The 15737-nt window shown below is 35.4% G+C and overlaps 1 protein-coding gene across 1 annotated transcript in view; it reads left to right on the top strand.

The window, feature by feature from the left end:
* The window catches only part of gfra2b (GDNF family receptor alpha 2b), a 44499-nt gene that overhangs the window by 10554 nt on the left and 18208 nt on the right, over positions 1-15737 (top strand). The window contains exons 3-4 of the mRNA XM_043251106.1: positions 5273-5350; positions 14799-15183. Of these exons, the coding sequence (XP_043107041.1) occupies positions 5273-5350; positions 14799-15183 (463 nt within the window). The remainder of the gene's footprint in view (positions 1-5272; positions 5351-14798; positions 15184-15737) is intronic.

Below are 15737 nucleotides of genomic sequence, written 5' to 3'. Positions count from 1 at the left end.
TTGATTTGTAACATGAGATGGGCGCCGCAGTTCAGAGAATCCTGTCAGTGGGATTCTCCCGAAGTGACCAGTGAACTGATTGAAGAATAGAGTGAACTTTACAGTTAAACCTAAAATATGTTACCCACCGCTCTAGACCCCATATGTGGGAGCGTTCTCCCAGGGGCATACGTGGGACACCCAACAGGTTAACACCAGACAGCTTTCTCTCATTGTATACATCCACCTGATCATCTACAATCTGCTTGTTTTAGTACATAAATGCAAGTCAGTCTAAATGTAACTTTGCCTTTTTCGCACCAAATTTAATCACAGTGCATGTACTGGCAGTAATTATTCATTGTAAGGTTTCAAAGGCTCAAAATGTTTTATTCAATCAGATCCTGGTGCTTCTCAATAATGGATGTGACTAATGGATTCTTTTTCTAAAAATCATAGCAGGGACGCATTTGCATAACGACGGTTACTGTTTTCGCAATGCCATAAGGCAGTATAATGGAGTTGTGTGGCTTATAATAAGTTACCTCATTGCATGTGTATATTTGGAAAGTAAGCATATCACGAAGTGAGGTTTACTCAAGAGTCCTTATTAGACACCAGATGAGCTGGTGTAAGAACTGACGCACTAAAGGCCCAGAATAAAAAAAAGTGTTGCCACTTTAGGTTTTGCTCTTCAACTATAGATGTCATTAAATCTCAACATATTCACTGAATAATTAAGGTTCTAAAAAGTTGGACTTTTCATCTAAACAGCTTTAAAGGTAACTGATCAATTAATAACTTATCCTTTTCTGACATGCATTTAAAATTTTAAAAAGGCACGGATTTAAATGGAATGTTAAAGTGTATATTGTACATTAAAGACACATTACATTAAAAAAAGATTTATGAATGTATGAATTAATTCAATGATGTTGCCATTATCATATCGTTACTAAAGCAATTAAAATAACTATAATTAGTTGAACTGAATTTATGGAGTTTAGAAATTTTTGAAATTCTGAATATTATGATGACTGCTATAGTGCTGGGCAATGATTAACTACAATTAATTTAAAAAAAGTAAACATTTTTGTTAAATAATGTACGTGTGCACTGTTTATATTTATTATGCACACACACAGTAGGTTTTTTTCACAATATTTACATGAATATTTATCTTCATATAATTTATATTACATATATATATATAAATAAAAATAAACATGATCATATTCATCATTAAAAAAGGATATCATATATCAATATAAGTAAAAGCTTTAAAATATATAATCTATAAAAGACTTGGAAAACAAAAAAAACAAATCACTAATAATATTAATGGTAATCCAAAACAATATCCAATATTACAGTATATGAGTTGAAAAGGGACACATTTGTGGTCTGGTGTGGGTGAAGGGCTTTCTGAGTCTCACTGATCAGGCTGTGATTTGGGAAACACAGCTCTACACATCTTCACAGTTAAAGTTTAATGCCAGTGGAGGATAAATACATGTGCTGATGAGAGGCCGTTACATCTATATCTCTATGAAGAGAGACACAGGCTGTTGAAATTCTGAGATGGGGACAGTCTCTGCCTGAAAGTCATGCTCCCAGAGCGAGTCTGAAATATGCCATTGAAGATGTTTCTCCAATAAAGGCCCTGGCTTACAAGAAGAAAGCAACGAGTGCATTTTTTTTTTTACGACAGAGAGGTTAATTAGAAATTACGCCAACTTTATTGTCGGAGGTAATTAAAAGTGGTGACACAAAGACAGTGAAAATGTAATGGCACACTTTAATCAAGTTGGCTTTGTAGCTTTTTTGACTCATGTCTGCTGACTTGTATCCATCCAACTTAATATTCAGCTCGGTTACTATGAAAACCCAAAGTCCTCGTTGAATCCGTTATCTGCAATGCACATAATTTAACTACAGCATTTCTTGCAGACTACAGAAGATTATAAATCAGGTTGGTTTTCCAAGGTCAATGTTCAGCAGTTTAAGTAGTTAGTTAGCACATCTTTCTCCATTTACAGCCTTTCAGAATGTATTCTGATTAAAAATGTAATTGCTTGACAGCCCTAATCCCGTTATACGATGTGGCAATTAATCTAATTAATCGTTATTTATAATCACAGGTCGAATTGTGTTGAGGACTTAGCCTCAAAATATTAAGTCCTTATTTAAAGTAAAAACTAAAAATACAATTTTCTGTCCCTTTGCAACCATTATTATATTACATTCACGCAGAATGCGTCTTTGTGTCCAAAAACGTGCAAAACACAAGGTTTTCAACACACAAAAAGGCGAAAGTAAAGGTCATGCACATCTGTTAAGAAAGCAAAAAAAAAGTAGCACGCTGGAATAGAAAAATGTATTATATGTGAATGAAATTTTCTGGCTATCTATTATCTATAATAAAAATTACATTCTGCGCAATGCAAATGTTCCATGGAAGGTAAATGTTCTGAGCAGTACTTGATTCTAGTACTTGATAACTGACAGTTAAGCGCGGTAATGTACTCAAAAATGTTAAAGTGAATAGATCTGCTGCGCTACTGTTGCTGTGGAAGAGCAAGTACTCACTACTGCACATATATGCAGCTGTGAGCATGTAAGAAATACTGCTGCTGCACATATTGCACACATGAAAATCACCCCATATCGGATCTATACAGGTGGAGCTGGGGAAGGTGGAGGGTTTCCGAAGCAAGCTGCAACTGCTACAGCTAACACTAGCCAAGCATTTGAATGCTTAGCAGCAAGATGCCATGACGTAATTTTCCAGTGGCTGCAAAGTCGTTTTTTGATAACTGAAGGTCGTTTTATCTCTTATTTGAATCCATTTTAGACACAGTTCATTATAAACTCCTCATTAGTGTAAAAGTCCTGATAGGTCAATTGTATGGCTTTAAAATATGGAAGTTCACACATTTGAAATCTTTCCAGCACCCAACGCCGAGTCTAATTTCCGTATCTTGGGAGCGCTCTCCATCTGTTGAACCCTTCCAAGTCACAGCATTTTTAACAGCGCAACAAAGTCAGCGGCAAGGACGATGTCAGTGTACATTTGTGCTCTCTGAATTGTTAAATCTGCTTACTTGAGTAACTCACGGCCAATAAGTGCTCTTTTGCATTTATCGTGTCAGCATCTGCGCTCTGTAATGCCCTGCTGAAAACTCTCAGCAGGATCAAGTTTCGAAGATTACACTCACCTAATTTATGCTAAATACATGCCTAGTACACTCCACAAATATGACGGGGGACAAACCCCTCTATCCCGAGATTTACGTGTCCACTTATTTTACGCCACTAGCGGTTTCCCCTCTGGAACTTGGCAATATTTTCCTTGCGCAGGAACTGCGGGCTGGTACGGCAGAGATTAAGGCTGTGTGCGAAGGATTAACTCATTGAGGAACAGAACATAAAGGTGGCCACACAGCAGCAGCAGAGCTGGGAGGCGGATAGCGGAGAGCTACAGTGACACAGCAGATAAATTCTTGATCCAGGATGATCCCATAAAAGAAATGCCAGCCAGGGGTACATTTGGGGTGCACACAAAGACACTGCCAAGACCAAAGGGCCCTCTGAGCCCACTGGGCTGGGAATAGGGACACACAAGCTGGGGATGATGATGATGATGATGATGTTGAGAAGCATCATAGGATGATGGGAGCACCTGGCATTACAACGTGGAGCTGTGACCGGCATATGGTACCTAAGCCCAGCCAATGCACACAAGTCATTATTTACAGCTGGGCTAAGTCAATATGTGACTGATGTGATCTTCATCTCTCCTTCAAAAAATACGAACTGAAAGCCAGCTTTACTGGAAAACTGGTCCAAACCCATTAAACCCTTTTTAAAATTCTCAATCAAAAGGCCTTACTTTCTTTTGTTGAATACAAAATGTGATTATAATATATTTAGCTTTAACATCTGCTAGTATCCATACAACCCACAGTAAACTCCACTGACTTTCTATGGAAGCAAAGGCAAATTCTCAAACAATTATTGCAATTCTGAGATATAAAACTCACAATTTGACATTTGTTCTCAGAATTTCAAGTTATTAAATCATAATTGAGATAAACTTTTTTTCCCCTTAGAATTGGACATCATGACTCAATTGAGAATTTATATCATGCAGTTATGAGAAAAAAAGTACCAATTGTGAGATTTATTAATTTATTGTGAGTTTTATTCACTGGCAAAAACAGCTTTCATAGCATTCAATGTATGGACGACTCAAAAATAACTAAATAAATAAAAATAGTTTATAAACAGACAGCAATAGTAACTTATCATTTACTCAACCATATGTTGTTCCAATATTATATGAGTTACTTTCTTTGGTTGAAGAGGATATTATGAATTATGTTATTATTCGAATGGTTGATGGTAGCCATCGACTTCCACAGTATTTTGTTTTTAATACTACTGAATTCAATGGGTTCCAACATTATTCAAAATATATATTTTTTTAAGACTTACACTGTTTAAGTAATAGTAAAATTCCATCAAACGGAATTGAATAATCTTACGTAATTAAATGAATACCTGATTACGAATTGTTTTAATTATTCAGTTAAAATACGTAAGAATTCAATCTGACTGAATTTTATTATTATTTAAACTGAAATAAATAACTATATAGATATTATTCAGCCAGAAATCCACCAGATTAGAAGCAGACTGCTAAAATTGCTAGAATCCCACATTTCCCAAACGAGCGCCATGTGTTAATGTTTCTGGAGAATTTCTGCTAACCACCCAATAGAAACTTTTTCTATTAATCCCAGAGGAGAACATTAAAGAGCTAGACAGCTGGAAGTCTTCATTTGAGAGCTTCACATTAGTCTGTTGAAGGTCTAGTGTCGCAGCTTTCATTGTTATAGCGGCACCTCTGCTGGGACCAGTTAGCAGATTGGTTGCACTTCTTTGTGGGCTCCGGCTCAAGGCCCTGGATTAGAAAACAGCAGACTTTCTCGACACATCCAATGGGATGCAACACTGGGGAGCTAATTTTGTGATTGTTGGCCAGTACAAATCTGGACAAAAGACTGCTGAGCTGTAATTCTTGAGAGAGTGTGTGCTTGAAACGTTGTGAGAGTTCACAGGAGTCTGGTCTCTCGAAAGCATTATTTTAAGGAATCTTATATTATAGAATTTGCATTTGTAGCCTACGTGAGATACTTATTAATTAACCTGCATGCCCTGTCCTATCCATGACATCAAAATCCAAATAATGCTAACGTCTAATATTTCTGTTTTTTGTGTTATTCTGAAGGAGAAGAGCTGTATGAGACCTCCCCATATGAACCGATGCATCTCTCTGATGAGTTTCGACTCGCCTCCATTATTTCTGGTGAGTGAAGACATCTTAAGAGCTTTTCTATGTTTTTCCAGCTGTTAAAGAAAGCCCAGTTTTTCTGTTCAAGGTTAACACTGTCCTTTATGTTCATACATCTTCTCATACTCTCAGACAGTTTAAGTGAGATTAATTGATTTCTACAGACCTACAGTTTGCTGTGTCGCTGTAATCTTATATTGGCACATCCAGCGTGATAAAAGTGTCCGGCTGTTTCCAGTCAACAGTGAAAAAAAATATTGCTTGCATATGTCAGAATCATTATTTTGACACATTTTAACACACTTTGTTGTTGTTGTTGTAGAGATAAGGTTTGATCATTTAAAGTCCTTAGAAATTATTGTATTACATTTCCATTCCTAATAAATATTTACTAAATATTAATTTTTATATATATATATATATATATATATATATATATATATATATATATATATATATATATATATAATATTGTGAGTGAAAACCTGTAAAATCCTCTCAAACTGATTCAACACATTAATAAATTACAAAATAAACAAATTCAGTTAATTTGTTCATTTAATGAATTATTAGGTTTTAATTTAGATTTTACTAAAAAAAAAAAAAAAAAAAAAATATATATATATATATATATAGACAGAATACGTGCTGTGAGATAATTGTACATTGCTTGACTGCTTCCACTTGCTCTTATTTTAGTCTTTTACCTGTATGCAATACTTTCTGTCGTTTGTAATGCAATAGGTGTTAGATAATAATAATTATATATTAATCAAAAAATATTAAGACAATTATATTAAAACGTACCCTTCTTATATAATTTAATATAATTTAATAAAAAATGCTATATGCTATATATGTGTACATATACGTGTGTATATGCTAAAATGCTATATATAAATACGTGTACATATATGTGTGTGTGTGTGTGTGTGTGCAATACCGATATATATAAATAAATATAATTACACACTTAAAATATTAATATTACAATTATTGAACATACTTGCTAAACAGTTTAGCATACTTCTGATTAAAGTCATCAGCTCTCTTTCACAACAATCCTTGTTTATATACAGTATATACATATACTGTAAAAGAAACCTGTAATATTAAAAGAAGTATTAATTAAATGCTTTCTAGCAAGCAGATGTTTTGTTAGCAAGGAAAATTGGTGCAATATAGTAATTAAGCAGTAATAGCCATCCATTCACTAAAGCCGAACCTCAATTCATTTTAAACAATATACAGTAAATGGGACTGTGCGTATTAGTCATGATGGCCATTCAAAAAGACCACCAAGGAAAATGAAATTACTCTGTATTAAATCATAATTGCAGCTTTGAGGAAGCTCTGAAAAGCCGTTTTTATGATTCATACGTTTTACCTCAAACAAGTTTTTCTTTCTTATTCACCATCACCTCCAAATGGATTACATTTCCTCACAGCCCAGCCTCGCGATGACGTGCTGGGGCTGTTGGAATGCGGTTTATGGGAGGCAGAAACCAGTTTGCAGGGCTTTAGGTGAAAAAGGTAAACAGAAAACACATATATAGAAAATCAAACACACGCTGCGGTCTCGCTGATGGCTTTTAACAAAAGCTATCCCCCTACACAGCCACAAAAAAAAGGCTATTTTTGTTTCTTATTCCTTATGCGACCGTTCACGTCTCTCATTTTTTCGATCACAGCAGAGGCAATCTGTAGCCTTATATAAAACCGGCTAGGAGGCCATCTGAAAAACCATCTCTACTGGCTGCAGATGCTTTAGACCACGTAAAGGCACATGTGCAGTCATACTGAGAATTATTTGGCATGTCAGGGACATTTAAAGGTAGTAAATGCACTGTGAGAAAATGCTTTCATATGTTAGGTGTTTTGTGAGGAGCGTGGCAGTTTCAATTATTTCTGCAGTATTTGTCTTACACCGGTTTGCCGCTCTGCCCTTTTACATATTCCCACGTAAAAAAAAGCACATCATGAAATGTGAATTTCCATCATTTTAGGTAGTATTTTATGCATCTTGTTTTTAGAGCCAATTCCTTGAATACCTATACCAACATGGGTGCTTTTTAAGTATTCTATATTCTGCTAAGTATTCTAAGCAGAAAATTACATTTTAGACATTTTTGGAATAAAACGGCTGAATCCTGTGTCTACCTTTTTTATTTATTATGTTATGTATTCTAAATACGCAAACAATTATTGGTTGTGATGGAAATGATACCAAAATAATAACAATAATAATAATGATAATTGCAAAAAATATATAAAAAAATTATATTATTTAATAAATATGAAACTAACAAATAAAAAGTAATTTACAAGTAACACGGAAATTAAAGCTAAATAGAAAAAAAACTATGATAAAATAACAAAATGAAAAATTGACAAAATATGAATAAAAGCAAATTAAAAAATAATATTTAAAAATATATATATATATATATATATATATATATATATATATATATATATATATATATATATATATATTACAATGCTACAAATAATACTTAAAGAACAATTATTTCTTATTTCTCTGTTTTTTTCCTGTTGTTTACTGCTAATAATATTTTGTGATTGATTTTCCTATTTTAAGCTTAAAAGTCTGGGTCCACCACACTGTTATAAGCAGCACAAATAAATTAGGAAAGCCTACTGAGATGTTTCCAAGAATTTTAATGTGACTTTAATATAACAAAAAGAAAAAAAAGGTGTTAGTTTTAATAAAAGTCAACCCCTGGGACACAAATGTGCCTGTAATTGACGAAACACTCATTTACAGGTTTGTGAAATCAAATCTGAACCCTCTAAATAGCTTTTCTGCAAGAATATGAAAAAAAAAAAACTGACTAAATGCATGGACCAACAAGCACACTCGAAATGGTGTTTGTATTAATAATCTACTAAGTGACCTGAATACACAGGGCGGCACTGATCCTTGAATATTTGCATAATGCACATAGATTGTGCCTTACTTCTTAAGTGCCTGTATGCAACGATAAAAAGAGCATGTAACACGTGAATAAGTGCTCAAATTATTACTATATACTTCAATAACTACCTTAAGGCAAATCTTCACATTTAATGCACTGGTTCACTTGTGTACATCTTGAAATGGAAAATGCACACAAATCTGTGAGCAATTTTAAGGAAGGATTTTAGGTTTTATTTCTTAACGCAGTCGCAAAGGATACTATTCACATGTTATGTATCAAAACACATACCGATTCAGATTACACCAAATTCCTGATGGCAAATTGAATTATTCCCCAATTCGACATGTTTTTAAACTCCCTGGTCTCTCTTAAATATGACTATTCGCTTCAATCAAATGCAAAATGTGCTAGGTGCAGTCTAAAATCAGCTGATTTTCTCCACTCAGAGCTGAAGCCAAAACAAAATCAAATATTTTCCTTTCATAATTCCTTTCCCTCCCTGGCGAAAGCCTCCGTAAGCTGGCTCTCCTTGAGGATTTGTTAGAGACCCTTTCCCTCTGACACGAGATAAGATGAATATCAGGACCAAAACAACACACCTCTGAGCACACGTTTCGCTTCTAAAGCAGGACTGGAAAAGCATTCGTAACATAAAAATAATCAGACATCTTGTTACATGGCTCTCCTGTTCATTTGTCAGCGAACAGATGACCGCTCACATCTGCTTGCTTCTTTAAACCAAAGAATTGCCATCAGACCCGGGTATGATAGATTCTCAAGACAGGAAGGGGAGATAAGAGGATAATAGAAAGGGACTTTATAAAAAAAAAAAAAAAAAAAAAAAAAAAAAGAGAGAGAGAGAGAGAGAAGAATGGCCACACTAGAGAGAGTGGTGGAACATTAAAGGATGCTTTCGATGAGTGTTTCCAATTGATTACTGTGGAACAGCCAGCTAAGATAGGAGTGATGTTGAAAGAGTGTTTATGCTCTGCAATTGCCAGCGGATTTGAAAGCAAGAAAAGGTTCTGAGGAGCATGGATTAATTTTTATTTTAACCTGGTGCCGGATGCATGATAATCAGATTTTGCCGAGTTGGTTTAAGGTGAGCGTGATGGATAATCGAAAGACAGTTTCAGGTGTAGGAGAGCGCATTAAAGTGGTCAGGAATTAAGAAATCTCATTTTCCTCAATCTTTTGACATGCAAGTACAAGAAAAACATCCAGCGAGTTTCAGTGCTCAAAACTCCCTTTTTAGTCCAAAAACAGCTTTTATTTAATTTAGGCACTTTTTGATGAAATAGTGAAACAAAAGCCCATCCTGCGGAAATAGATTAAAAGTGTGGTAAGCAATTTCTGATAGCCAGTGTTTACATTTAAATAAGCAAAAAAAACCACACATGCCTATTTTGATAGCTCCACACACATATGTACGCAGACAAAGCAACGATTAGTTCTGTTAAACAAGATAAAACCAATGTTACACTGTATCTACACCAGATGTAAAAAAATACTATAGAACTCATTATAATCAGTGAAGCTGTTGTCAGTGGATGCAATGCGGTGCAACACGATACAACTAATCTACCCAACAGAAAAGACTGCTGCGTTCTATTTATGACTTACTGACACAAATTTCAAATGATTTTCAACAATCGCTTTATCGTGTCCAGTGCAGACGCGGCGTTACTCACCTTTCGAGAAGTAACAAACCAGCCTCAGAGTCCGATCACAAGTTATTCTGCTCCTTGAGTTCTCTTTAGCGCTGGAAAGCTGCTACGATATTATAAGGGTTTTACTTGTTGCCTTATCTTAAGCCTTCTTTTGCTCTTTTTAGTTTTGTGCTCTCTCGTCCACATCATGAGTATACACACCCATTACCACTGATTGGCTACAAGTTTTATTTTGCTACTCGGTCCGACTACTCATTTTTTATACGAGTACACCACCTTAGACAGCAGACTTCATGGTTCCATTTATCATAGGACGTCTTCCAGGTCCTGAAGCAGCAAACCAGCCCCTGCTACCAGATTTTACTGTTGGTATGATGTTACTTTTACATCAGATGTAATGGGACACACACTTTCCAAAAAGTTCAACTCTCGTCAGTGCACAGAGTATTTTCCCAAAAGTCTTGGAGATCATCGAGATGTTTTCCGGCAAAACTGAGATGAGCCTTCGTGTTCTTTTTGCTCAGCAGTGGTTTTCGTCTTGGAACTCTGCCTCTTTCTTATGGTGGAGTCATGAACACTGACCTTAACTGAGGCAAGTGAGGCCTGCAGTTCTTTGGATGTTGCTGTGAGGTCTTTTGTGACCTCTTGGATGAGTCGTCTCTGTGCTCTTGCTGTAATTTTGGTCGGCCGGCCACTCCTGGGACGGTTCACCACTGTTTCACGTTTTCGCCATTTGTGGATAATGGCTTTCACTGTGGTTCGCTGGAGTCCCAAAGCTTTAGAAATGGCTTTATAACCTTTTGATAGATCTCAGTTACTTTCTTTCTCATTTGTTCGTGAATTTCTTTGGATCTCAACATGATCTTTTGGTCCAGGTGTGGGTGTCGCTAGAGAAATTAAACTCAGGTGTAATAAACCACAGTTAGGTTTTAACAGTGCCAGGGATTATGTTTTCCCTTCATAATAAAAACCTTCATTTAAAAACTGCATGTTGTGTTAACTTGTGTTATCATTGATTAATATTTAAATTTATTTGATGATCTAAAACATTAATGTGTGAGAATGGGTATGGGTATGGGGCCAACACTTTTTCACACCACTTTAAGTAACAATACTCATTCTACAGCTATTCTGCAATCGGTGGTTTCTTATATGTAATGAGCTTGTGTACAGTGAGATGTTCTTTGTCCCAAATAGATCAAGTATTTACTGTACATCATTGTTAGTTATGATGAAGGCGTTTGTGAGTACAAAACTCGAGCTGCAATGATGAAATCGCTTGTGTGCTCAACAGTCTGTCATCTGGTGCAATGAACCTGAAACAAGTAAGTTTTGAGCTCTGAAACTCACAGCATGATTTATAGTACAATGACCTTTACATGCCAAAAGATCAAAGAAAATCTGATTTCAGTTCATGACCCTTTAAATCAGAACAAAGAGAAATTCCTCAATGGCCATCGATGCAAGATTTATTCCTTTGAAAAGAAATGAACTATTTTATTCAGAAATTACACATTAAAAAGATCAAATGTGCCTAAGGACAACATTACAAACAAAATAATTTTAATTAAATGAATGCTGTTCTTTTGAACTTTCTATTCATCAAAAAAAATCTTTAAAAAAGTATTACGGTTTCCAACTGTCAATTAGCACAATCGTATCAAGCGTTATTAAGAATAAATTATTCTTAAGCCACAAATCAGCATTATGATTTATCTTAATTCATCTACGATGATATTCTGCCAGAAGGTGTGCGAAAATCTAAATAAATGAATTACATATCATCCATTCAAACAATTTGTTCAAACTTATTCCTGTACAAAGCAAGCGACTACTGACTTTAGAAATAGGTCACTGAATTATTAATTTACCCAATTCATTCATAAATGTTGAATCATTTAAGAATTAAACACCGCTCTGTGTTGCAACTGTTCAGCTTAGACTGGAACAGTTTTGTAGCGTCTGAAAAGTCAAATTATAACAATCATAATAAATATCATATTTGCAGTCATGCTGACATTCTGTAAAATAGCATTCTTAATTGTGTGATATTGCTTAAATATGCATGCATAACTCATCCAGAGCCAATCATATTTGGGGACACAGCTCTTAATATTGATAACATTTCACAACATGGCCGCTGAACATCATGGCTGCTGGAAATTCATTTGTGCATAACAGATATAAATAATATTTTATATACAGAAATAGGAAATAGCCCTTTGAAATCTTATTATCTTATTTCATATATATATATATATATATATATATATATATATTGCCCAATAACCAATATTGGTATCAATATATACTGCGCTACCTGAAATTATGACTGGATAATGGGTATTTTCTGCCCGGTAATTCACATAAAACTGCTGTTTCAAATATCGTGAATTAAACAGGGTTTGACCTCAGTAGCAGCAAACACAAAATCACAAGAAAAACAAACACCAACAACATGAAGATAACTAAACTCACATTACTTCCACCCTTAAGCTACCATGCTTTGACCAAACATACATAATTAAATTATTAAAGCAAAATATATTATAGATGTTCCCCCAAGCTTTAATTTTGTACTTGATTATTTTGATTCAGCACCTAAAATATTAATTATACAAATATTGAAGCCGGAAGAAGTTAAGACCATAAATATTTGAGCTATGATTCCAAAACATGGCATTTAAAGTTTTTAAGAACAGGCTGTTTGATGAACACAGTCCTTGACTAAGGACTTCTAGAGGTTTCTGAAGAAGCAAGATTGCGTATGCGTCATAAGTCATTGGGATAGAAGGGTGAGGAGCTGTTGTCTGGCAGGAGAGCAGGGATGTTTTTGCTAGTGAGGCAATCAGCGGACAGGTACACTTTCCACTTACATGACCTTGTGAGAAGCGAGGCCTCAGTGAGATCCGTTTTGAAGCCCCTGCCTGATTCCCTCAGCTTTAATAAAACATGTGTGAGCGTGCAGCGAGGAAGCGCTTTGAGCCGGGGATACTGTAAAAACCTTGTCTGTCAGAGAGATAACAAGGTAGCTCTGGCGTAGTGCTAATTGGCCATTGCGTTCTTATATGCAAGGAATATTTATCACTTCTGGCAGGACTTGAGAGCTCTTCCTTTTTTTTTTTTTTTTCCACTTGAACAGTTTTGCCCTTTGCAAACTGTGAGTTTTATCAGCATATTTGAAGATGCAAAATGAGATAATGAGTTTTGGAAACATGAGGAAATGTTGGCTGGTGTTCCTCTGGGGTGGGATGTTAAGACTCCTTAAAAAGCGCACAATGGTTAGAATAAATCAGAACCTTGACAAACACACTAATTATAGATAAAGAGGGTCTCTGGGGGACGTGTCTTCGCTGCCAGACCCCACACAGGCAAAAACTTTGCATTTTGCCCAACAATATTTTTCTGTGTGTTTTGCTGTTTTACATCAACAGCATGTGATTGCTTCATTGCACATGCAAAAATATTTGGTTACACTTTACTACTACTGCATTCTATAACTATAAGTAACTTTGTAATTACATGTCAACTACATTTTAATTAGTTTTCATTAATTTGCAACTACATCTCTATTAACTGAGTACACTGTTAGGGTAGGTTTAGGGTTAGTAGATTAAGATGTCATATACTTTCATATAAAGTTTCTGATGGTCAGTGTGTTGACAGTGTGTCAACATAAATAGTTTGAAGATATTAAAGATATTAAGTTACTTACTGTTAGTAAAATGTCTAAAGTGGACTAGAAATAAAGTGTTACCAAATTAATTAGGTAGGTAAGTAGTAGACCAAATAAAAACGAAATACTGTATTGATGCGCATAAACACAGTTTTCGCATGCATATTATATGAAATTTGTTGGTGTGCATATGATATGTGGTTTTCGAGTATGCATCTACCTCCATTTTTTAGTCAATTTTTGTGTGTATCAATACCACGGGTATTGATTTTCATTTGACATATTATTTATATGCGCTTTCATGGGTTACATTTGTTATACCATACTGAAAAGACAAAAATGCAAGCTCCAGGAATGTTAATCGAAACTCATTAACACCATTCGGTTATGGTATTTTTTTAAAAGATGCATCCAGCTTTCCTAATGGACATGCTTTTGAATGTTAAAGAGCATTCGCAAACATCTAAACCCAAAGAACTAACATAAAAAGTTAAATAACACTGGGTAAATATTGCCTTAACAACCCTTAGAGTGTTTCCGAAAGTAGATAATTAAATATGATTCACAAAATCATGCTGGTGTGACCAGTTTCAGCCTGGAGCATGACAATGACAAAGCCATCTCAATAAGAATTTCAACTCAGAAAAGACTGAGACTATCTTTTAAATGACAAGCAAGAGCTATTTCACACTGAACCACCCAAGACTTCTAACAATGGCTTATCCTACAGTTCTCATTGGGTAAAATCTAATTAAACATGCTTCAAAGGACAAAAGCTTGACTAGCATGAAGCCGCTTGTGCATGTTGAAATGAAAAACGCTATTAGAGCACATGTTAGCTCTTATCAAAAAGTCAGAAAAGGTCATAATATGTCGGGGTTTTCAAACGGAGATGTGAATGGAGGCTAATTTGGAGGACGCATGCACAGCTAGGGTCATATTTGATAAATGTGCATGTCTTGATGATTTTTATAATGTAAGAGTACTGCAAAATACCTTCATTAGAGGAATGCATGTGCATTGACATTTGCAGCCTCGAAAGCTGAAGCAACCTGACAGTGTGCTGCCTGTGTGCCTGAGTAGACATCTAAATACGTATTTTCACTCGAATCTGACTTGTCTCTGTTTAACCAAGCATGCTGACCCTCACTGCTCGCCTCTATCTGTGCCAACAGCCATGGACTCTGCTTCTGCGAAAGGGAATCTGTGTTCTGACACGGGCAAGCCCTGCAATCCGTGCCTGGACGCAGCAAAGGCCTGCAATCTTAACGACACCTGCAAGAAACAGCGTACCGCACTGATGGCCACCTGCAGCCCTGCAACTCCCATTCAGCAAGCCCAGGAACCCTGCAACCGAAAGCGCTGTCACAGGGGTCTGCGGCAGTTCTTCGACCGTGTCCAAACGGAATTCAGCTACCCGCTGCTCTTTTGCTCCTGCCGGGATAAAGCGTGTGCTGAACGTCGCCGGCAGACCATCATGCCAGCTTGTTCTTTTGAGGAGAAGACAAAACCAAACTGCCTTGAGCTAAGAAGGACGTGCCGCTCAGATCCGCTCTGCAGGTAAGGTTATTACATCCGGGTCATGGCACCAGATATGCAACAAATAGACTATTTATTTTGGTAAATGATTTAACATGGGCATTAGCTATTAGTTATTTGAAGTCTTTGACTGTCTATCAATGACAGTAATATTTAACAACTTAGCTGATCTGCTGCTATTAATACAATTAAAAAAAATAATAATTATACCTATAACGCCCATGCAATATAATGCCTACCTATACATATACTTTTTTTAAATTAACCTTTATTTCTAAATTTGAATTTATTTTGATATTGATATTGTTTGCCAACTGCCCTCATATAATAATTAAGAAAAAATATATATATATGTAAATTTTTATATTTATTTATTCTGAATTTAAATTAATGCTGATATTTTAGGCCACGAAATCAAACATGTCAGGATGATACAACTATCCTGATATTGTTGATATTAAATAATAGATTTGGTATTATTTAGGATTATTAATATTAAATATTAATGAAGAAATTATACCATATAGTAGATCACTGCCATCATAATATAATTGTCCTGATATTAAATTGCAAAA

Source organism: Puntigrus tetrazona, chromosome 10, assembly GCF_018831695.1.
Source record: "Puntigrus tetrazona isolate hp1 chromosome 10, ASM1883169v1, whole genome shotgun sequence".
Classification (NCBI taxonomy): domain Eukaryota; kingdom Metazoa; phylum Chordata; class Actinopteri; order Cypriniformes; family Cyprinidae; genus Puntigrus; species Puntigrus tetrazona.
This window is presented reverse-complemented; position numbering and strand designations above follow the sequence as displayed.